The sequence below is a fragment of the Leptopilina heterotoma genome, unplaced genomic scaffold (assembly GCF_015476425.1).
Source record: "Leptopilina heterotoma isolate Lh14 unplaced genomic scaffold, ASM1547642v1 Lhet_279, whole genome shotgun sequence".
Classification (NCBI taxonomy): domain Eukaryota; kingdom Metazoa; phylum Arthropoda; class Insecta; order Hymenoptera; family Figitidae; genus Leptopilina; species Leptopilina heterotoma.
Genome location: NW_025110987.1, coordinates 720,265 through 745,226, shown reverse-complemented (window position 1 = coordinate 745,226; position 24,962 = coordinate 720,265). Strand labels below are relative to the sequence as shown.

General features: G+C 30.6%; 1 protein-coding gene across 7 annotated transcripts in view; it reads right to left on the bottom strand.

Moving 5' to 3' along the window:
• The window catches only part of LOC122504124 (gamma-aminobutyric acid type B receptor subunit 1), a 483,822-nt gene that overhangs the window by 120,431 nt on the left and 338,429 nt on the right, over window positions 1-24,962 (bottom strand). For 3 of the 7 annotated variants that reach the window (XR_006301807.1, XM_043615049.1, XM_043615048.1), the window contains exons 10-11: window positions 7,564-7,958; window positions 7,332-7,467 (exon numbers count right to left, since the gene is read on the bottom strand). Coding sequence is in view for 6 of the 7 variants with exons in the window: in XM_043615049.1 (XP_043470984.1) it covers window positions 7,332-7,467; window positions 7,564-7,958 (531 nt within the window). In the remaining variant the exon portion in view is untranslated. Of the gene's footprint in view, window positions 1-6,842; window positions 7,468-7,563; window positions 7,959-24,962 lie in introns of those variants that run through there. The other 4 variants (XM_043615051.1, XM_043615046.1, XM_043615047.1 and 1 more) reach the window with 3 other exon arrangements.

The following is a 24,962-nucleotide window of genomic DNA, read 5'->3' as shown; positions in this document are numbered from 1 at the left end:
TGCTGTTTACGTATTTAATTTTTATTTCTCATTTTGTCATTTATGCTATTTCTTAATTACAACCTATCTTCAATTATTTTTTCTTAATATTTATTACTTTGTTCCTTTTTATCATATTAAGATCAAAATTATCTTATTTTCAAAGTGAAGCTTCTTAATGTTAACTGCTTACTTTTTATTGTTTGTATTTTGATTTTTAAATTAAAAACAAAAAATATCGGAAGATATTCTAATGAAAAAATTAGAATATAAATTCTTCTGTATACAACTCTAAGAATTTTGAATCAATAATTTTTGTTATTCATGCATCAAATGAAAATGATGTACTTAAACAACGTAACAAAGATCGGCTCGACAACCTTCATTAGTGCAGAAACTGATTCTTAGAAACAAATATCAATACTCAACAAATCCTTCCTTCATGTTCTATCAGACATTTTGAATTTTGAAAATCCGACCTCAGATTCGTGATCAGCGACTCGAAAACTGTTGGAGTATTGATTATCAGAATCATTTGCCTAATTTTTCATAATTTCGACCGCCATATTGGATCGGCCATTTTGAATTTTGAAAATCTGACCTCAGATTCGTAATCAGCGACTCGAAAACGGTTGGAATACTGAGTATCAGAATGATTTGACTAATTTTTCACAATTTCGACCGCCATATTGGATCGGCCATTTTGAATTTTGAAAATCTGACCTCAGATTCGTAATCAGCGACTCGAAAACTGTTGGAATACTGAGTATCAGAATGATTTGACTAATTTTTTACAATTTCGACCGCCATATTGGATCGGCCATTTTAAATTTTGAAAATCTAACCTCAGATTCGTAATCAGCGGCGAAAATAACCTTGGAGTATAGACTTTCATGAAAATAATTTCTTTTAATATGCATTTATAAGGATTTTTGTCGTTTGATCGTCCATATTGGATCGGCCATTTTGAATTTTGAAAGTTGCAATGCAGATTCTTAACGAGTATAGGCCTCAGTCCCAAAATATACCTTTAGCAACATTTCTAGAATTTATTTGTGCAAGTTGTTTCAGTTTCAATGTCCATAACTTTTAAAAAATACGAAAATAACCAAATTTAGGCACTTACAGCACAGACGCCATTTTAAATTTTGGAAATGCGGCAAGGGTTTTAAATTCTGTGATACTTGAAGCTTCATCCACCAAAGTGCATTCATTATCATTAAACATTGACGTGATTACAGAATTTTGACGCCTCTTACTACATTTTGCCCCACTGTTCGCCGCTGATGACAGAAAGTTTTTAAACCCCTTTCCCTTAAAATTTAGGTCAATTTTAAGGACAATTTTGACTTACAGGTAAAATCTTGACAATAACAAAACTTGACCATTTGTCCCGCTCTTTCCACAAAATTTAGGTCACTTTTAAGGGCAGTTTTGACCTATATCTCAAAACTTAACAACAAAGTCCGTACGACCTTATCTTTCATTAAAATGTAAGTCAGTTTTAGGAGCAAATTTTACCTACAGTTTAAATCTTGACTACAATCTCCGTCTGACCTGTTCTGCCCTTAAAATTTAGGTCACATTTAAAGGCAACGTTGACTTACAGTTCAAGGGTTTAAATAAATCCCCTCTGTCAAAACTTGACAAATAATCTCCTTTGCCCTGTTCTTTCCTCAAAAATCGGGTAAATTTAAAGGTTAGTGTTGACCTACAGGTCAAAAAAGGGCCCCATATGGGCCCTCTAAAGAGTTGATATCCTAGGTTAATATTTATGTCAAATTTGACCTATTTTTACCCTACTGGTCAAAAAGAGGCACAATAACGGCCGTTACATTGGGTCAAAATCTATGTGTAATTTGACCTATTTGACCTGCAGGTCAAAAGGGGCCCAATAAGCTCTTACGATATGTCAAAATCTATGTTAAATTTGACGTATTATTAACCTATAGGTCAAAAAGTGTTCTAATAAATACCGTTACGATACATAAAAATTTAAATCAAATTTGACCTATTTTTGACCTATATATTAAAAGGCCTTTCACATTAAGTCTATTATGAGGTCCGTAACATAGAATTGTTCATTAGTACCTTCCATATTGTCAATTTCAAAGAATTTGGTTAATAACTAAATTAAAAATTTTAGATTCTTCTTTTAATATTTCCTTTTATCATTTACTGTGACATTTTTATTATGCATTCATATTAAGAGAACATGATTTAAAATTAATAAAAATTAAAATAAATATAAGAATAGAGTTAGAGGTTTAGCGCTCAGGGGGGCGAAGCCCCCCTAGTGTATATATATAGGGTAAGTCCAGGGGAGATGGTCATACGGGAGAGATGGCCTATTCAAATATTTTACATAATTTGTAAGAAAATATTATTTATTATTGGTTACTCTTCAAACTTTTGTAACTAATGATAAATAATAAATCAGTGCATTGAAATGCAACTCTGACGACTCGATTCTGGCTTCGCGCAGCTGCGAATGGAAAAGAAAGCAGGGGCGGATTAATGCGAGGGAACGATGAACTTTCGAGTTTCTTTATATTCTTCGTCAAACGTCATTATTTATTATTCCGCCGCATAAATCCGTCCCTGCTTTCTCTCCAATTCGCAGCAGTGCGAAGCCAGAATCGAATGCACCGATCGGTCGCAACACGGCTTCACATTTTTAATGATAAATCAATGACGGATTGACATTTTTCAATTTTCGAAGGCTTATTTTAAAGCTGAAATTCTAACGAATATTTCTGTGTTTTTAAAGCAATTTTATCTAAATTTTTCTAGATTTTTGAAACATTTGAAGTCAAGATATAAAAATGAGAAAATTTGATAATTTTTTTAAACTTCTATTTCACTCTACAACTCAAAAAATAGTTAACGAAATGACTTCAAAGACGGATTATTTTACGTAAAGTTAAATAAGCTTCCTAACCGTATTTAAGTTTTTTTGTACACTGAAAAACTGTTGATGAAACAGTTCCGCTATTGACTGTTGTGTAGCGCTACTTGATGTTTAAACTAACAGATCAATCAAAATTTGGCGAGTTGCTTTCTTAAACTGGACTACCAATGGCGTTAAGTGAGCGGCTGCTTGACAAATAGTTCGGCAGCTCTACGAAAAAGGATAGTTACTCTCCCAAAACTAAAGTGAGCTGGGCGTTTCTTTTTAATGCAACACTTCAGCGCATTGGGCGAACAGTTCTGCCAACAGTTTTTCAGTGTATCTCTTATTATTTCCGAGATATGATTGTGATGGCATTTATGAAAAGTGATGGCATGTTTTTTCATAGAGTCGCGTGTAATCGTTCTGATACTCGTGGACGGACGGCAGTGTATATTCTGATTAAGCATGACAAAATAAAGATTATCCTAAAGTTCAGTTGCAATCAGAGCAGTCTTTCTAATCTTTTGTATAAAGTAGGTTCTCTCCGACCACTCTGCGTCAATAAAGTATGATTAAATTTAAATAAATGAATAGAATAAAAGTGATAGAATCATCTCTACTCTTATTAAATAAATAAAGTTGGTCAGAAAAGTAGGTACTATTCAGCGAGAGCCAAAATCTATAAGTAAATTTTATTTAAATTTATATGAACTGTTTTTTAGCCCCTTATAGGGGAGAGTGGGGTAACCCCGGACAGAAGGTAGACCCGGACACGTTTGAAATACAATAGACAGCTTAATTTATACCGTTATAATTACATTTGTGTCTTTTAAAATATTTTAAAAAGTTAATTGAGGCTCCGGATCTTAAAATGGCACTTTCCACATAGACTTTACATGGTGAAAGTGCCCTTTTAAGATCCGGAGCCTCAATTTTCAAAGTATGAACTATTATCTTTTATTCGATTATTAAAAAATTAAATATAAATACGATCTGATATATAATCAATTGTTTTCTATGGACCAAGACTCATATTTAATTTTAAAATTTCACGAAATCTCGAAAAGTTTAATATTTTTTCTTTGTAGTTATACGTAAATAAACATTCGTACTATAAAATCGGTTAGTATTTTTATTAAATTTGTGTATTTCACTTTTTATAACAGATTTTCGGAAATAATTCACTTTTTGATAGCCCTGTACATTTCATGTCGGGCACTATTAGACATAAATTTATAATAGTTTTTATTTGTTTTCATAAAAAAATAAATAATAATTAAGGTTAAATTGTAATAATTTATCTCAAAATATCTAAATATTATTATTAATTGAACATATGTTATTTACTTATTACATATAAATTAACATTGGACATCACAAAAGTTCTGTTTGAAAATCACTTCTGGTTTTTAGTAAGTATTTGTATAGAACAGGTAGAAATTAAATCTGAATCTACAAAAAGAGAAACTAAAAACTTTCGTTTTACAAAGGTAAAAATGTTCTGTAGGGGAGACTGGGGTAAACCCGCGCACAGGGTAAACCCGCTCACTAGCGATTTGACGCTATGAACTCAACTTAAGATGGAAATATTGGTACTGTGAATAGTACTTAACATTCAACTTATATTAACGAACTTTCGTTTAGTTTCATGAATTCAACATAGAATCAGAGACGATCAAATGTTTTTAGAGGTGTCAGAAAAAAAGGAATTTTGGATTTTTAAGTTTTTCGATCATTATTTTTAATTATTAATTTATCTGGCAAATTTTTTTTATTGCCATTGGATGTCCTTCTTCGAAGTACATATATAGTTTTGTCTTATTTTAAAAAGATTTAATTAAATTTATTCTGTAATGTGAGGAATACACTCGGGGTAAAGTCGCTCACGTGAAGTCGGGGTAAAGCCGCTCACTTAGTTTTAAATTTAAAATTTAGAATAAAATAATTTCACGTATTATATTTCAACAATAACACAATTTATGACTTATTAAAACCAAAATTGTAACTACATTTCACTTTCTCTTAATAAAATATAACACTATTTAAATCCATAGTTGTAATTCATAAAACCTACATTTATTATTTATTAAACCAATTTGTTGTTTATAGAATTGTTTACATAACTCATAAATTATCAATAATAAATCATACTTAAGACGGGAATAAGACGAACTTTAATATTTAAAAAATAAAACTGTTCCGTCTTGAAAAGATAAAGTGAGCGGGTTTACCCTGGAAAATTGTGATTTCGAAATTTGGTATATGTTTATTAAAAAGTTTCTCTAAGTAAAACTAAAAAAGATAAATCAAAAACTCTTTTTTATTTTTTTAGTAGAAATCATAAGCTTTCAAATGATATAAATTAACTTGGATTTAGAGAATAATTTCCTAGATTTTAGCTGATCTGAAAAAAAGTGAGCGGGTTTACCCCAGTCTCCCCTATTGCTAAATTATGATTTTTGAACTGCTAATTATCAATATTATGTTAAGTGATTTAATATATTACTTTGATAGTACTTTTTTAGTGTTTAATTAACAATTTCTGCAAAATTTGGGACTACAATGCGTCAAACGTGTTAATAACATCACTATGACTGTGTAAATCCTTTCACATTAATATTTTAATAATTATTTTAAAATGTATGCCCAGAAAAACTTATGTGTCCGGGGCTATACCACTCTCCCCTATTGAATATGCTGCTTCAAATTTTGCAAATCTAATGTGAAATTCGCAATCAGCGATCACAAAAACTACCTTTGTAACAAGTTGCAAACAAAATTCTTAATTTTTCTAGCCCAGCATACAGCATCCGCCATGTCACTTTAATTTAATTTAATGTTTTGTCTACCACATTTGTTAGGACAATTTGAATTTCGCAAATTTTTTAATAAATCTGTGAGATTTATAATTTTTTTTTTGTTATGTTGTTTTTGATATTTTAAATTTTACGAATTTTGCAAATTTGACATCGAATTCATATTCAGCAACTCTAGAAAACCATATGTACAATAGTTTTCACAATTTTTTTAATTATCCTAATTACGTGACTGAAAAGGTGAGATTTGAGCTATTTAAGAATGATACTTTTAGTCATGTTTTTGATTGTCATGATAAATTTAAGCCATTATATTTTGTATGAATCCATCAGAGAAACTTATGATCGAAAATAAATTTATTAATTTAAAAGAAAAGTTTGGAATTATATTTAACTTATAAAACTGAAATTCATACAAAAATTTTATCAAATGAAAATTATGACAACAGGAAGGCCGATAAAAAAGTTTGTAATTTATTTGGAGCTTTTGGCAAAATTAAAAAGTGGATTTTTTATCAATTTTTTAAAAATAAATCTATTTGTTATAAGTTCAGTCTTTAAAGTGAATCCGAAGATTGCCCGGTTTCAAAAAGTAATAATATGTTTTCTATAATATTATAGATAATAATTAAAAAGGGTAGATTAATAGTTTCAGAATCTTACCAGTATTTTGTCAAATATATGATCAATATTTGAATATTGAATTGATATATTGCAATATATATATTTTTTCAATATTTAAATACTGTTTGAACAGGAGTAACTAATTATCTCTTAATTTGAATTTATACACATTGTAATGTTGCTCTTAGTCTTAGAAACTTATTCAACATAAATATTCGCCTTGTATTTATCGGTATTATATATTAGCAGCAACATTGGATATTAATTTAATTAAAGTTTACTTAAATTACTAGTATTTAAATGAATAGTTAAACTCTTCAATTAATATTAATAAACATGATTCATGTAAATTTTCTAGATAACTCGTATAAAGTTTTTAATAGATGCGACAATAAATATTTATACTCTGAAAAAACTTTGATTTCGAAAGAAAGTTTGGATAAAAATAGATAGAATCGTCGCATTTAGCAAATAGAAGTAAAAACTATATGAACTTTATACAGATAAAAATATTCATTAACAATTTTTGTTATATCATTGTAAAAGTATATAACAATTACGTTAAGTTTCTAGTTGAATAATAATTTGTCACTCTTTTCTGAAAAAATTACAAAATTGGTCTTTATGTGTTTGAAAATTAATCTTTAATACTAATTATTCTTCTACGAATAAAAATATGCTATTTTATTATTCTTAAATCGAAAAATGTTTATGGGAATATTTATATGTGAAGAAGGATCAGCCAAAAGGCTTATGATTTTTTTAATACTGTTTGCAAATATTAATATTAAGATTCAAATTAGTGCCTCTTTAAAATATATATTTCAATCTTCATTTGAAAATTTTCATAAGGTCCCGAATAACCCATGTTTGTACTACACCTTCCGACGGAAGATGTTTATTATTTATGGTGTTTGTTTGTGATAGCAATGGGAGCAGTTTTTACAAGTATGATTCTGAAAATTCGAAGTCTGAAGCGGAGGCTCGAGAGGATCTTGTGTGAACGGAAATGCCCCCACCAATTGCACTATCTGAAGTTCCTTCTCCAGTCACGAAATCTGCGACTATCAGTGAATCCTTAGTTGTTGCACAATTGCCTTTCAAAGCATCCTTTTCTGCAAGTCTCTGTTTCAATACCCTTATTTTTTCTTCTTTCTGCAAATATTTTACTAAATTGTAAATTTTTAATTAAATAAAACTCTGTGAATACATGTTTCACCATTTATTTCAATATAGTAAATATATTCTTACCACTGCTATAAGCCTTTGAAGTTCATCATTTTCTGTAAGTAGCTTCTGATACCTTTCTTCGTCTTCTTTAGACAATCCTACGTCTGGATTGTATTTAGATTCAGCTTTATCTTTAGGATGTCTAATAACTTCTATAACTTTAGGAACAAAAATTAATGCCATGCTGAGGAAACAGCAGAAAATTATGGCTAGTGCGACAAAAGCAAAGCTTGCATCTTGTTGACTGGCGATAACCATTGTTACAGGTGCCGTAATCAAACAAAGAACGACGACATTGTAGATAGACATTCCTACATATCTCGAGTCATTGATTTGCTTCACTTTTATACTTCGAGTTTCGTAAGCCAAGAATAATCCAAATACCAAAATTAATCCCTTATATCCGTACATTATACCTGAAACATAGTTATTTTATAAATAATACATTTACAACAAATATTTTAGTTCCTAAAATTCAAATGAGATCCTATGACTTCGTCTAAAAATTAAAATTATTCTTAAAAATATTTTCGGTCTACGCGCTTTATATTACTTACAATATTTCAGTAGCCTTGTTTGTTACCTTCCTCTTCTTGTTTTTTTGGTTTAAAAACTAACTTCTAGAACACATTTTTAACTTTAAACATTATTAAAAAATAGACTTTGTCAGTAAATACCATTAAATATATTTGCGAACATACAGTTTGTTCAAAATTAATATCTCTAATCATTAACCTTCAAAGTCATATGGATCTTAGTCCATTAGGATCTGATAATATAATAAGTTTGCAAATAGTGTTTCAACCGCTTGGTATTCTTTGCAAGAAGAATAAAGTATAAACATAAATATAAGATTATTTGCATTTTATTAATCCTGCATAATTTCAAAGGTTTCATATAACTTAAAATATAAAAAACCTAAAAAGTTACATTTCTTCCCTAAAAATTTTTAGTTTTTTAAACCTTCGTGCTACCAAGTAATTTTTTGTACCCAGACTGCCCGGAATTGCCGAAACGTTATTTATTTGTATATTGCATAAAGGACTATAATTTATCCAGGTGTTTTCTACATTCCAGGGTACGGCGAAAAAGTAAAAAAGGCGGTCAAAATTGTTTCTCAGGTGTAATTTTGATTGAATTGTAATGATCTTGCGCTTAAAATACAGCTGGAATATAGGACTGTAAGATATAGGTGCGACTTTTTTCATTTAATCTATAAGCTATTTTTACATTACATTAAAGACTGTAAAAAAAGGATTAAATTTTGAGTAATGATAAATATCTTCTTTTACCGAAATTAATAACCTCTTTCCTCTGAAATTATTTGTGAATCCCGGATTAAGAATGTTGTCATATTCAAACTGTACCTTATTATTTGAATCAAACTTTTAACTTTTTTTAAACTTTATATAATTGCCAATCCCAGGTCAACCCTGGGATCAGTTTTTTTGTTCTTAAGATAGCCAAAACCATGGCTGAAGATCTTTGAATTTCTTTTTGAATTTTTTTACATTCGCCAACCCCGGGACAACCCAGGGATCAGTTTTTTCCGTTCGCGTCCTTAAGATCACCAATACCATAGCTGAAGAGCTTTCAATTTTTTTTGAATTTTTTTACATTCGCCAATCCCCTCGGGACAACCCTGGGATCAGTTTTCTCTGTTCTAAAGATCGAAAAAACCGTGACTGAAGAACTTTGAATTTTTTTTGGAATAATAATAATAAACAAGTAAAAAATTATAAATAAAAACAATAGGTAAGTAATTAATTATTGATAATTAACAATAGAATGAGTAGGTAACAATAATACACAATTAAATAATTAAATAAAAACAAATAAATTGATAATTTAATAGGGAAGAGTGGTCCTAAGTTGGCCGCCTGAGCTAATTGGTCGAAAATAATAACAAAATTGTAAGTTGAGTGTCCTTACTTCTAATCATCGAGGTAAAGGTATGTGTGTGTTGTCAAGAAAGGGCACGGAATCTGGTAGCCTTGAGTGAGTATGAAAAGAAAATTTAGTGTGGTCAAGTGTCCCGCGCGCGTAACACTGTGCGACGGGCATCTCGCAAAATTAAATATAAAGACGCCTAACGAAGGCGATCGTTATATATTTCTCAACGCCCAATAGGGGTAAGTGCAGTGATTTGATGCATTTAAAAAAAAATGGTGAAATAATGGTATCAATTATTTATGGTTTCGCCGGTGTTTATTTGTTTATAGCGGTTGGTGAAGAAAATTGTAATCACCAGAGGTGATCGTCGTTCGTAAACGCATTATCTCTGCTATAGGCGATTATCATATTGCATTGAAGAAAATCGTCACTGCTGTGCTCAGACGATTCCTTTTTTTTACGAGAGATTTCCTGGATTGTGTTCATCAATGTAATTGTCTACACACCACTTCTGGAAATTTCGAGAATAAATCATTGGACACACATATGATCCTGATCATTTGTAATTATAATTTTATTGACGGATATCATTTGTGATATCATAGCGATAACCTGACGACGGTGAGTTCGTAGCATTTTATTTTATGATTAATTCATTTTGCGAAAGAATAGTGAATAATTGACCATACACACTTTTATCTCAAAATATATGTTTTTAAAGTAATTTATAATCACTGCTGATTCTCGAAGAGAATCCCACAAATTTATTGTAAAAAGCTGATTTGAAATATTGGAATCCAATTGTTTAATTTATTAATATTCGTTAACAGAAGATCTTCTAAAAATTCACTAATGTATGTAAAAATGAATGTACGGACGTGCATGAATGATAATTATAAATTCTAGTTTTGTTGTTTCAAATAAATGTCGACTGAATATATTTTATTTTACAATTTTTAATTATTTCCGAGGAAGTAAAAAATCATAACTGTTACAAAATCAAATTTAATCACTTTGGCAAGTATATATTAGTGTTGAGAGATCGTTTTGCTATAATTTTGTGGTATTCAGAATGATATAGAATGACTTTTGTAGTCTTACTGTCTTAGTACAATAAATAGTGGAAAATTGCATTTTGGATGTTTCAGAAATAGCGGTCCTAAGTTGGCCACCACTTTTTTTCGCTTGAGTATAAGGAAGAAATGCATATTCTTCTCAATTACGCAGAAATTTTACAAATTTGATACATTTAGGAGAATAAAAACGCAAAACATAAATAAAAACAAACAAAAACAATAGGTGGCCAACTTAGGACTACTGTAGATTTTTACAAGTTTCAATTTATTAAGCTAATAAAAAAAATGTAAATAAATAAAATTTTCTTTAAATCTATAAAAACTAATGTTATTGCTTTATTTAGAAATAACCTAACATTAAATATTTGTTGACAAAACACATAAATATATTTATCTTTCTAAAAGCACTCTCAACTCATTAATGCAACTTTTTGTGCTCTCATCTAAACTAGCGATTTTGAAAGTTTAATAAAACGTATTAAAATGCATTTTTTAGAAGTTTTCATTAAAAATACCAATTAATATTAATTAAAGTTTTATTATAGATTATTATCTGTCAAAGAAAGTTATATTTTTAATAAAATTCGTAGTAAATAGGGCACTCGTAGTAATGCGCACAATCACCCTAATAATAACAAAGAAAAATAATTTCTGTTTAATTTTTTCGGACGAAGATAAAACCTATAGCATTATGGAAAAACAAGAAACATTTAAGTGTATTAGTGTCAAAGAGGAAACTAATTTTGTTGAAAAAGCAATTTCTTACAAAAGAAAAATCTTAGCTAGAAGCGGTAAATAAAATATTATTTTGGTTAATAAAAACTAAAAAATTAAATCTTTTTTTACATCTTTTGAGTTTTCAATTTATTCTTGTTAAATTATCTGTTATTTAACTCATTCATTAATTTATAATTGATTAATTATTGATTTATTTAATTATCGTTATTGGATTTTAATTTATCAATTATTAACATATTCGTTATTATTTATTAATTATTTACTAGTTTACTATTATTATTTATTATATTTTTTAATAATTAATTGATTATTTACTAATTTAATATGCAATTACCAATTTATTAATTACTTACTTGTTTCTTATTATTATTCAATAATTATTTAATTATTTATTCTCATTATTTATTAATTGATAACATGTTTATTATTTTTATTCATTATTTATCAAATAATTATTTACTACTTTATTATTGTTATTTATCTTAGATGTCGTTAACACATTTGTTAATAAATTTTCGATTTATTATTTACTAATTATTTATTTACTTTGTTGAGGATGTTATTTATTTTATTTATAATTACTTGGGTAAAACTTAAAATATATTAGTATTCTACTAATATATTTTAAGAGGTGCCTACCAATCGGGAATTTAATTTGACTAGGAAAAACTAATAATTAGTTACATTAACTATTTTAGTAGGAAAATATTACTGTTTGAATCAGTAAATGACTTTTTCTATCAAATAATATTTTTAACTAATTCAGATTTACAGAACAGTATTTGTCAATTTGTAGTACTTTATGCGTTTGTAGTATTTCAAATAACACCGGCACACAAAAAAAAATTTGGATTGCCAGGACTGCCATGTGGTAGGTTTTCTTCCTTAAGGTGTATCTAAAGAGAAAAACATTGTCCGACCTAAAAGTTAGTTCGTGTTCTCTTTTTACAGGCTTGGTGGGGGGGTGAAGTTTTTGAAAATGATTTTTATGGGAGTTTATTTAATTTCTATAAATAAAGCTGAATTTTTGCTTCTTCTGAATGTTTTTTTGAATTCAGTGACTTTAATAACATAAGAATTGAATATATAAAAAAATAAAAATGGAGGATTCAAAATGGTGGATCTAAAATGGTGAATTTAAAAATAAATTGTTCAGATTTCCTTGAAACTTGTTACTCGGGGGTTTTTGGGGTCGCTGATTACGAATCTGACATCAGATTTTCAAAATTCAAAAATGTGGATCCAATATGGCGGACGAAATTTTTAAAAATTCCTCGTATTTACTTAAAACACGTTACCCGGGGGTTTTCGGGGTCGCTGATTACGAATATGATGTTAGTTTATAAAAATCCAATATGGCGGCTCCAATATGGCGGACAAAAAAGAACAGATTTCTTAATTTCTATGTCTTGAGTACCTTACCCTTTTGGTTTCAAATGATCTCCGGAGCACTTTTTCTCTTCTTTGAAGTTTTAGTCTCTGGTATATCTCTTTTTAGCGTCCAACAATAGTCCGCTAACATATTCTTACTCCATTTCCCTTGTTAGCGTTTCTGCATATCATTTAAATCTGGGTGAAATCCTTGTTTCTCGCTGAAATCACCAAGATTTTTAGGAAATTCATCTAAATGTGAATCCAAAAAGTGAATTTTATAACTCATCAAACATCCCAGCTTTTTAAAATTCTCTACCATTTTTCCTACAATTTCTCTATGTATGTGGCTTTCTTTATTTCCGAGAAATTCCAAGCAAACTTCTTTAAAACTTGTCTGGGCTGCTTTTTCTTTAAGTTTCATCGTTTGTACAAATTTTTCGTCATATAACAACTTACGTATCTGAGGCCCATTTAACACACGTTCTTTGATTTTAGCGTCAGACAGTTTCGGAAACTTCTCCGCCAAATACTCAAAACATTTACCATTTTTGTCCAAGGCTTTTACAAATCGCCGATACTGAGGTATCCATCCTCTACATCGTAAACTTCTTTCCTACTTTTGCCATGAAGGCATAATTTGAACCTAGAAACTAAGCCGAAAATTCCTTCACCACGGGGAGGTGTCCTAGTCGCAAAAACTAATTTTAAATAGGTCAAAAACTTTTTGAGATTGTAGTATCACAGAAATGCGATTAAATTTTAGTAAAACATTTACAGTAAACCATTTCTAGATTATGAAAAATTCAGATTTAAAATTAGCGACTAGAGGAAACACCTAAGTACCAAGAACCAAGAAAATCTGAGAACAATTTCATCGTAACTCATATTGGATACAACATTTTGAATTTTTTAAACCCAACATCAGATTCGTATTCGGCGACCTCGAAATTTCCCACGGAGTAGCAAGTTTCAATCGATTTCATTCATTTTAATATATTTTTTCCGCCATATTGGATCCGCCATATTGAATTTTTATAAACTGACATCATATTCGTAATCAGCGACCCCGAAAACCCCCGAGTAACGAGTTTTAAGTAAATACGAGGACTTTTTTTAAATTTCGTCCTCCATATTGGATCCGCCATATTGAATTTTTATAAACTGACATCATATTCGTAATCAGCGACCCCGAAAACCTCCGAGTAACAAATTTCAAGGAAATCTGAACAATTTTTTTTAAATCCACCATTTTAGATCCGCCATTCTTATTTTTTTATATATTCAATTCTTATGTTATTAAAGTCACTGAATTCAAAAAAACATTCATAAGAAGCAAAAATTTAGCTATATTTATAGAAATTATGTAAATTCCCATAAAAATCAGTTACTCAAACTTCACCCCCCCCCCACCAAGCCTGTAAAAGGAGAACACGAACTAACTTTTAGGTTGGACAATGTTTTTCTCTATAGATACACCTTAAGGAAGAAAACCTCCCACATGGCAGTCCTGGCAATCCAAATTTTTTTTTGTGTGCCGGTGTAATGTTTAAATTAATCCTAAATTTCTACCAGCTTTTGGAGTTATGTTGAGTCTATTTCGAACTAATTGTGTCGCAAGTAGATCCTACGTTACTACTGCTAAAATCTAAAATAAGACCTCCCAGGCAGAAAAGTTGGAGGTGTGCCAGCACTAACGACCGGCATGGTGCCGAACCGGGTAGGTTGTTTATTGGTGCCTGCCCGGTATCTAGCCGGTGAATAGGGCGGTTATTATTATTTATGATTACTATTTTTATTTATTTATAATAATTTTAATTGAATTAAAATAAATTAAAAAATACAAATACTGTCCCGGTACCGTACCGGTTGAATATTAGTGCCGGCCCGGTACTGCTGTCAGCTGTAATGTCGGTTAGACTTTATAAGCTCACTTTGCATTTACTTTCCATATGCAGGTTTAGGTTAGCGGATGTGGTGTCGACTTTGCAGCCTCAGGGTCCTGACTTCAACTCCTCGAGTCTTCAGATTTTTCTATAATTGTTTATGTTTCTCTGTTTCAGCATTTAATATATTTACTGTTTCCAATTTAAAATTAATAATAACATTGATAATAATAATAATAATTAAACAATTAATCAGACTAACATGTAATTTTTTTAACCGGCCCGGTACCACACCGGTTGTTTTTTAGTGCCGGCCCGGTACTTTGTCAGATATTCATTAGTGCCGACCCGGTACGGTTGCCGGATACCTACCGAAGTTATCATCCGGCAATTTACCGGTACTGCGCCGGTGGAATGAACACACTTATGCCGGTACTGGACCAGTACCTAGCCGGTTGTGCAGCCGGTTATAAACCGGCACTAAATGCCTTCCAACAATAACCGGGCCAGTACCGCCCCGGTGGATTATTCGGTACCGGCCCGGTATGTATGCCGGATACCTGCCGCAGTTATCATCCGGCAATTTGCCGGTACCGAGACGGTAAAAATTACGGTCTTATGCCGGTACCGCCCCGGCACTTATAATCCGCCGTTTGTACCGGGCCGGTACCATCCCGGTCGTCAATTTCTACCTGGACTATATTGTAGGCTGAATGTAGGGCTTAAGTTTTGACAAATAAAAATATTACATCAATAAAAATTAAAGCAATATAATAAAACTTCTTTTAATTAGATAAGAAAATTCCCGATTTTTCCTGGTCGAATTAAATGCCCGGCTATTTCTCGGTTTTCCTTCGCGGTTGATAGACACTCTGTTAAATGTATTAGTAGAAACTATAACACGTTTTCGATTCCCACATGGAAATCTACATGGGATCCACTTTCATAAAGGAAACCGAGATCCCAATATAAAACCGTATGGGAAATTTCGACACGATTTTAAGTGATAAATATACCTTAAATAAACCCAAAAAGCCTATATTTAATTAAGAAAATATCCCATGTAAAATCTATTTTTATTTTTTAAGTAGGTATAATTTTTCCATATCCCTTCTGAAAATTTCCACATGGGATTTTACATTTTACCCGTTTTTGCTTAATGCCCAGGTAGAATTTTGGAAAGCAACACATACCCCAAACATTTCTAAAATTCAAGAAGAAAAATTTTAATTCATAAATGCGAATTTGTTATTTATTTTCAAAATCATTTCTAGAATTTAAAAATAAGAAAATTTTGATTTATAAATCCCAATTTTTCCCGGTGCCCGCTGAAGTCAAATTTCAGTTTTATTGATACTTTGAATGTACCCTTTATATTGAACATATATATATTTTATTTCTTACGTTAAATATGACAATACATACTATGAAATTTCAAAACATAAAACCTTAAAATACCAATACAGAAATTGTTTGCAAACGCACGTTCATTGATTTTAGAAAATTTGTAATAGACATCAAATTCATGACTCTAAACTTGTTAATAAAATAAATGTAATGAATGTAATTAAAAATTTAAAAACATAAACTGATATCAATGCCAACTTCATAAAAAATTAAACAATATTCAACAAAAAAAATTAATTAAAAACTTCGTCGAAAATAAAAAATATTATTTTGGCTTAAACAATTCGGATTTATTATTTATATTTTATTTTTCTAGTAAAAATTAATTGCATTTTTATTAAAAAGTAGCTACAAAAAGTGTCACTTCAATTTAAGTTAGACTAATACCTAAGAGTCTGCAAAGTTTCGTTTTAATCCATCAAGTAGTCTTTGTGTTTATCCCGGACAAAATATTGCGGACATACATACACACATACATACATAATTTTTTTATTGTCATTTTTGGAATTCTTACTACTCGAATAGAAAAACTAAACATGAATTTTCAAATTCTATGCAATGTACAGACAAAAGGCTGATCTTATTTATAAAGATTATTTTATTTATTAATTAATTATTTACTAGTTTATTACTGCTCTCTATCTTATATATTTTTAATTATTTGATGTTTAGTTATTTATTATTAAATTATCAATTTATTTGTTTTCATTTAATTATTGAATTGTGTATTATTGTTTTAGCTACTCATTGTCACGCGACGTGACAAAAAGCTTAAATATGGCTTAAATGAGAGCTCAAACCCTCAACTTTAACATCCAAAATCAAAAAAACCATGAAGAAATAACTCAAAATTATGGGGAACTACTTTTTATCGCGTGCTCACTTTACAGCTATTATTTTAGCGATCATATAGGGTAAATTGGTAAAAAGTTGTTCCCCACAATTTTAAGTTATTTCTACATGGTTTTTTGCTTTTGGATGCTAAAGTTAATGGTTGTAGCTCTCATTTAAGACATATTTGAGCTTTTTATCAGGTCGCGTTCTTTTTTAATAGTGCTTAAGAAAGTGACAAAAATGCTTGTTTTGACACTTTGACCCCGTTTTTCTCAAAATTAAAACGTGATGGGACAATTTCACTTACAAATTCGTAATCTACGGCAAAAATCATATAAGAATCACTTTCGTTTATTCTCATAGCAAGAAAAAATCGTAATTTTGTCGACCAGTGTTATTATTCAATAATTAATTACTTACTTATTGTTTTCTTCAGAATTTTGTTCCTGTTTATTATTATTACTATTATTAAAAAAAGGAATTATTTAGCAACTGCCTTTGCCATGGTTTTGCCTTGTTTGAGGTACTTTCGTGTTCAGCCATGGTGTTTCCATGGAAAAGTTACTCATTTTATAGTAAAAATTATAAGCATTGTAGAGCAGGTAAAGAGTGCCGCAAAGGATGTCCCAATGTTGTGAAAATAAAAAAAATTTCAAAGTTTTGGAGCGCCGGTTTTGGCGATCTTAAGAAAGGAATAAACTGATCCCAGGGTTGTCTCGGGGTTGGCAAATGTAAAAAAATTCAATATTTTTCAGCCATGGCTTTTGACAATGAAAAAATAAAAAAAAAATTAATCCCAGGGTTGTCCCGGGGTTGGCAAATGTAAAAAATTTCAAAGTTTTTTAGCCATGGTTTTGGCAATCTTAAAAACGGAGGAAACTGATCCCAGCGGTATACACATAGCACGAAGAAATTCAGCTGCGTTACCTTTGTCATTTGACCTAATATTGAGAATATGTTTGCTTTCTGCCCTATCATTTTGACCTAATTTGAAATAATTTTTTCGTACTAAAAGCTATTCTAGAAAATATGTAAATATGATGTAGATTTTTCAAGAAAATTTAATAAAAAAGTATGTTTGAATTTTAAAAATTATTTTTTTTTCATAAGATTATTTTTCAAATTTTTTGAATTCTTTTGGTCCATGTTTGTCAATCTGCAATTTCTTAGAAAAAAAGTTGTTATATTCAAATAATTCAAGTTATTTGAATTAAATAAATATATAGATCTAAAGAAAAATATGAAATAAATATTTTTTAAATATTTGAATTAATTGAATCAAATAATTTTTTTTCAGTGTGATAGTTAATACTTTTTTTTGAAAAACGAATAACTTTTATCCATTTAGTTAGATTTTGTTTATATTTTAGGTAATAATAGTTGATTATCTAACAATTTAAAGTGCAATATTAAAGAAAAAAAATCCAAAATTTGCCCGGAAAAAGTCAAAAAAAAATTTCATTTCATTTTTTTTGGCATAAGCACCCCTTCGATTTTTTTGTAACTATAATATTCCGATTCTTTATCTTCTCTAGAATTTTTTGCAAAAAAAATCCCTGGAGACTTTAAAACTAACAGAAATATCGAATTTTTTGTCTCAAGTGTACCAATGTCAAAATTGCAAGTTATTAGATCGAGCTAATATTTTCACAGTATTTAGAACTATGAATGAGTACTTAAAACCACCAAGTAATTATGAAATTTTATAAAAAATTGTAGGGGGAGGGGGTTGAAGATTTTGGATAAGTATAAGCAGTGAGTTTTTGTTAAGATTAAATTATTTTTGAATTAATATTTAAAATTAAAATTTAATATTGTTTCTTACATTACGTTAAATGAAAATTTAGCACGGCACTGACAGTCGAGTTAATACTGTATCAAAATAAAATCGTCAATCTGTCGAAAGTCTGTTCGAAGTAAACATCAAATAAAAGTGCCTCTTAATTGAACTTAAAGAAATGCTAAATGTTAAATAATCTTCAAAATAATATTTACGAAATAGAAAGGCGCCTTTCTATACTCTAATTGAATTTACAAATATATTTTCACTTCTTATTAAACAATTGAGTTTCAAGTTTATTTAACCACATCAGGTTATGGGCCCAGGATTGCTGAAAGACAATAAATAAAGTAACTAAAATTTGGAACTCAAAATTATTTAAAGTCGGAAACTAAAATTCACCGCAAGAAGAATTGAACACTATGAAGGTCATCACATATCAACAATAAAAGACTAGTCAACCACGTTGTTGTGTGTGTTAGTGAAAATTCGTGAAATTCAAATCTGGTCAATATATTATCATTGTAAACAGTGTACAAGACGAACTGAAAATTGACAAATTAAAGGAATATAAATTGTGAAATATAATCAGTGCCGTAAACAGTGTTAGGAAATCATGGATTCCGTCAAATCTCACATGGAAATTCTGTCAGAAGATCCCCAAGGAGACACAAATTATATTTCATGGAAGTTCAAATTAAATTTAACTGGAAGTAAAACCTGCAGGAGGAGAAGAGGATGCATTAGTAAAAACATGGCTTAAAAAGGATCTTGATGCTCAAACTTTCATAGGTCTAAATGTCAGCAGCAATATAGCGAAGAAAATTGCAAAATGTACGACTGCAAATCAAATGCTAACCAAACTCGAAACCATATACGGTAAGAAGTCAGACCACACAATAGAAGGTTTGCAGAGACAATTTTTCGGATTTAAATATGATAATAACAAATCAGTCATTGAAAATTGTATGATGATTCAACAATATGCCGAAGACCTTGAAGCGGAAGGGGAAACTGTAAAAGAGAGCTGGATCATGACAAGAATTCTAGGAGTTTTACCACCAAAATTATATCATTTTCGTACTGCCTGGGACAACGTAACTGCAGCAGATAAAACTATGACCAATCTATTTGAACGTCTACGGTTGGAAGAAGATCGATTGAATGAAGGAGAAAAATTAAGTGAAGTTACAACTCAAAATGCTCTTCTCTCAAAACAAACAAAAAAACCTTTCAAATCACAACCTAAAAGCAATTCATCTGTCGAATGTTTTAAGTGCGGAAAGAAAGGTCATGTTAAAAAGTACTGTAAAAATAAACCGTGTGCTAAATATCTTGATTATTGCAAAAATAATTATCCGTGCAACAACTGCAATAAAAAAGGCCACTTTGCAAAAGAATGCCCCAAAGGAAATACAAGCAACAACAAACCCGAAGAGAATGACTCAACCAAAACAAATCGACGTGCCCTTTCAACTATCGGATTATGAAGTGCCAACGTGAATCACATAAATACAAAAGAATACAGCAAGGATGTCTGGTACCAAGACTGTGCCGCCACACAACACATGACTTCTCGAAAGGACTGGTTGATTAATTTCAACAAATTTGAAAAGCCGACGATGGTCGTAATTGGTGATTCAACTAAATTAGAAGGTATTGGATTGGGAGATGTAAACTTAGAAGCCTTTAACGGCAAGAATTTTTATAAAGTTGTATTGAAAAATGTCTTGTATGTTCCAAAAATGACTTTTAATTTATTTTCGGTCACTCAAATGTTGGATAAAGGTTACATACAAAATGCAGACTCTAAATTCTCTGAATTCAAAACTATGGAAAATACAGAAACTGTCGCTTTTGCAAAACGTGATGAAAATCTGTACAAAATGATGTTTCGTCGAGAAAAGGAAGACGCATGTTTACTAACAGTTTCAATCAAAACATGGCATGAAAGATTAGCTCACCAAAATGTGAAATACGTCAAAAATATTTTAGAAAGAAACAGCATCAAATATGTTGATGACTGGAATAACTATATTTGTCCTGGATGCACCTACGGAAAGCAGCATCACAACTCTCATCCCAAAAATCCAAAAGTTGAAACACAGACAGCGGATCTCATTCATATTGATCTATGTGAAATGAACATCAAGTCTTTAGGAGGAGCAAAATACTTTCTTTTATTCAAGGATGATTTTTCACACTTTCGAACCGTATATTTTCTAAAAACAAAAGACGAAACAGTACAAAAACTTGAAAAATTTTTCCGACTGGTAGAAAATCAATTAGATAAAAAAGTCAAGTGTTTAAAATCAGACAACGGAACTGAAATTATAAATGCCGACACAAAAAGGATTTTGGAGGATCTTGGAATATTTCAGACTAAATCAAACGCCTATACTCCACAACAAAATGGTCGTATTGAAAGGGAAATGCGCACAATAATGGAATCAGCTCGATCAGTTATACATGCAAAATCTTTAAACGAGAATCTGTGGGCCGAAGCCGTGAATTATGCAGTATTTACAATCAATCAGACTGGAACCAGTTCACTACCCGACAAAAGCCCAGCAGAGTCATGGTTTGGAAGAAAAATAGATGTCAGAAAATTAAAAAGTTTTGGATGTGAATGTTATACTCTAATTCCGGATCATAAAAGAGTCAAGTCTGGAAAGAAATCAACGAAAGGAATATTTGTCGGATATGACCTTGACTCTTCAAGCTACAGAATATATCTCAAAAATGAACGTAAAATTGTAAGCTCTGATAACGTTATTTTTGACGAGAAAATTGGAATAGAAAGCAACCTCGAAATAGAACTACCTCTAACACAGAATAAAAACCAACATTCAGAAGAAGAATCCGAAAATTCCGATTCAGAAAGTCTCAATGATAGTCATTCTTCAAGCTCAGAAGAAGACTCCACTGATCCACCAGAACCTCGCAGATTAAGGGATCGTCGAACACTTAAACCACCAGACCGACTTGTACTTGACTGGAATTCAACTAGAAGGAAGAGTAGCAATGATGTAGCAATGATTGGAGAAGTCGAAGATATACCTGTTTCGAAAGCATTAAAAGATGAAAATTGGCAAGCTGCCATGTCAGAAGAATTTAATTCATTGATGAAAATGAAGACTTGGGATCTAGTTGATCCTCCTGATCAAATTCAACCTTTGACATGTCGCTGGATATTACGTCAAAAACAAGATGGAAGACTCAAGGCTAGTGATGCCACGAGAGTTCTCTCGTCCATGCAAAAAGTCGAGACGAGACGAAAATTTACGTGTTATCGTCTCGTCTCGCGGCATCACTACTCAAGGCCAGAGTGGTGATCAGAGGCTTCGAACAAAGAGAAGGAATCGACTACAGTGAAACCTTCAGTCCTGTTGCACGTCATGTATCCATTCGATTAATCCTGAGCGTCGCAGCTTCAAATAAAATGAAATTGATTACTTTCGATATTAAAACAGCATTTCTACATGGAGACCTGGAAGAAGAAATCTACATGTTTCAACCTGAAGGCTTCTCTGATGGAACTCATCGAATCTGCAAGCTTAACAAAAGTATATATGGACTGAAACAAGCTCCGAAAAATTGGAACTGCAAATTTTCGAATTTTCTAAAATCACTAAATTTTGACAACACAGATGATGATCCTTGTGTTTATTATAACAAAGACAAAAATATGATCATTACTCTATTTGTAGACGATGGACTTCTTATCGGAGAAAATGAAAGTGAAATGATTAAAATATTAAAAACTCTGAATGAGAGATTTGAAGCAACTTTTGACACATCTGCTCAAACTCTTTTGTCTTATGTATGAATGAAAATTCAACTCATGAAAGATGGAATCGATCTGCCATACACATGCTGGAAAATACGCAGGAAGGGAAAATCACCAAAGGAAAAAAACACATCGAAATACCAAGGAAATTCATTCAAGAACACATTGGGAAAACAGTTCAACTTCAACATGTGAAAAGTTCGGATCAATTAGCCGATATTTTCACCAAACCTTTAACTCGAAAAACCTTCATTGAATTAAGAAGTAAAATAATTAAGGAGGAGTGTTAAGATTAAATTATTTTTGAATTAATATTTAAAATTAAAATTTAATATTGTTTCTTACATTACGTTAAATGAAAATTTAGCACGGCACTGACAGTCGAGTTAACACTGTATCAAAATAAAATCGTTAGTCTGTCGAAAGTCTGTTCGAAGTAAACATCAAATAAAAGTGCCTCTTTAATTGAACTTAAAGAAATGCTAAATGTTAAATAATCTTCAAAATAATATTTACGAAATAGAAAGGCGCCTTTCTATACTCTAATTGAATTTACAAATATATTTTCACTTCTTATTAAACAATTGAGTTTCAAGTTTATTTAACCACATCAGTTTTATAAAAAATCGTAGCTTTTATGTAATAAAGAAAAAAAAATTGTGACCTATGTTTTTGGTAGGTTTTTTCTGCTATTTCAAATAGTGAGTAGTTTTATTCAAAAAATTCAAAATTTAACCCTTCTTTTAAAAATTAAAATTTTTTTTGGTTTTTTTTTAAACAAAGCCCCCTTTTTTTCTTGTACCAAAAGAAAGCTTATGTTGTGTACTTTAAATATGTAAAACGAAAAAAATCACTTTTTTTGTTTTTGAATTATTAATTAATTAATTAATTAATAAAAATTGAAATATTTTACAATATGAAGTATTTTGATTAAATTGACGTTTTACAAATAAATATTTATAAAAATAAAGATAAAGCCTTGAGCTTTGAGCCAGCTTATGTCTAAGTTCAGACCTAAATTTTGGACGCGTTTTTATTCACAAACAAGTCTTAAGCCTTAAATGAGCCTTGAGCTTTGGACCAGCTTATGTCTAAGTACAGTCTTAAGTTTCAGACGAGTTTCGAACTTCAGACAAGTTTTGACCTTTAAGTGAGCCTTGAGCCTTAACCCTCGGAGAACACACCTCTTTTTTAGACAATTTTTCAAAGCTCAACCAATTTTAAGTTGCTCATCTAATCAAACTAATGAATTCTTTAAATATAGTTTAAACTCTGTAGAATAAGTCTGTATACTTGAAAATACTTATTAAAAAAGATAAACAGCTTTTCATAAAAAAGTGTGGGATCAAAAAGACCCCCATGTGTTCTCCGAAGGTTAAGCGAGCCTCATGTCTAAGTTCAGTCCTAAGTTTTAGACAAGGTTTTAGCTTCAAACAAGACATGAGCCTTAAGCGAGCTTTTTCAAAAATCTAGAAAAATTAAGATAACATTTTTTTAAAAACACAGAAATCTGCGGTAGAATTTCAGCTTTAAAATGAGCCTTCGAAAATTAAAAAAGGTTAATCCGCCTTTGATATATCATTAAAAATGTTAAGCCATGTTTCGACCGATTAGTGCATTGAAATTCAACTGTAACGACTCGATTCTGGCTTCTCGCGGCTGCGAATGGGAGAGAAAACAGGGACGGATTTATGCTGAGGAATAATAAATAATGATGTTTCACGAGTAATAAAAAAAAAATTCGAAAGTTCATCGTTCCCCCGCATGAATTTGTCCCTGCTTTCTCTCTCATTCGCAGCCGCGAGAAGCCAGAATCGAGTCGTCACAGTTGAATTTCAATGCACCAATCGGTCGAAACATGGCTTCACATTTTTAATGATATATCGAAGACAGATTAACTTTTTTTAATTTTCGAAGGCTTATTTTAAAACTGAAATTCTGACGAAGATTTCTGTGTTTTTAGAAAAATTTTACTAGATTTTTGAAAAAGTTGAAGTCAAAAGATCAAAATGAGAAAATTTGATAATTTTTTTCATTTCTTTTTCACTCTACAACTTAGAATATACCTAACGAAATTACTTCAAAGACGGCTTATTTTACGCAAAATTTAATCAGCTTTCTAACCGTATTTAAGTTTTTCTTATATCTCCTTTTATTTCCGAGATATGATTGAAAAAGTGATGGCATGTTTTTTCATAGAGTCGCGTGTAGTCGTCCTGATACTCGTGGACGGTAGTGTATGTCTAAAAAGTTCAGTCCTAATAGTTTCAGACGAGTTTCGTTTATAACATAAATAAGCGTTGTAATTTACGTAGCGTTTTTCGCGACGCCTCGAAAAAAACATCAGATCGAGAATGTCAAATTGTTTTGAACTTTTCAGGTAACCTAAGCAAATTTTTAAAATCGCTTATTGGAAGTAAAAATTAAGTTTTTGTTCTATGGGAGAGTTTAATAGTATTCCTAATGTATTTAAACCCGCTAAATGTGAATCTCATGTCAAAATTTGCATAGTAGCTTGAATTTTAAGATAACCTTACAGGCATAGAAACTTGGTTAGTCTAAATAGGAAAACAGCTCACAAGTTCGCTGTCATATCAAAAAGGTTCGCTATATGACAGTAAACTCACTCAAATTTTTACTGATGT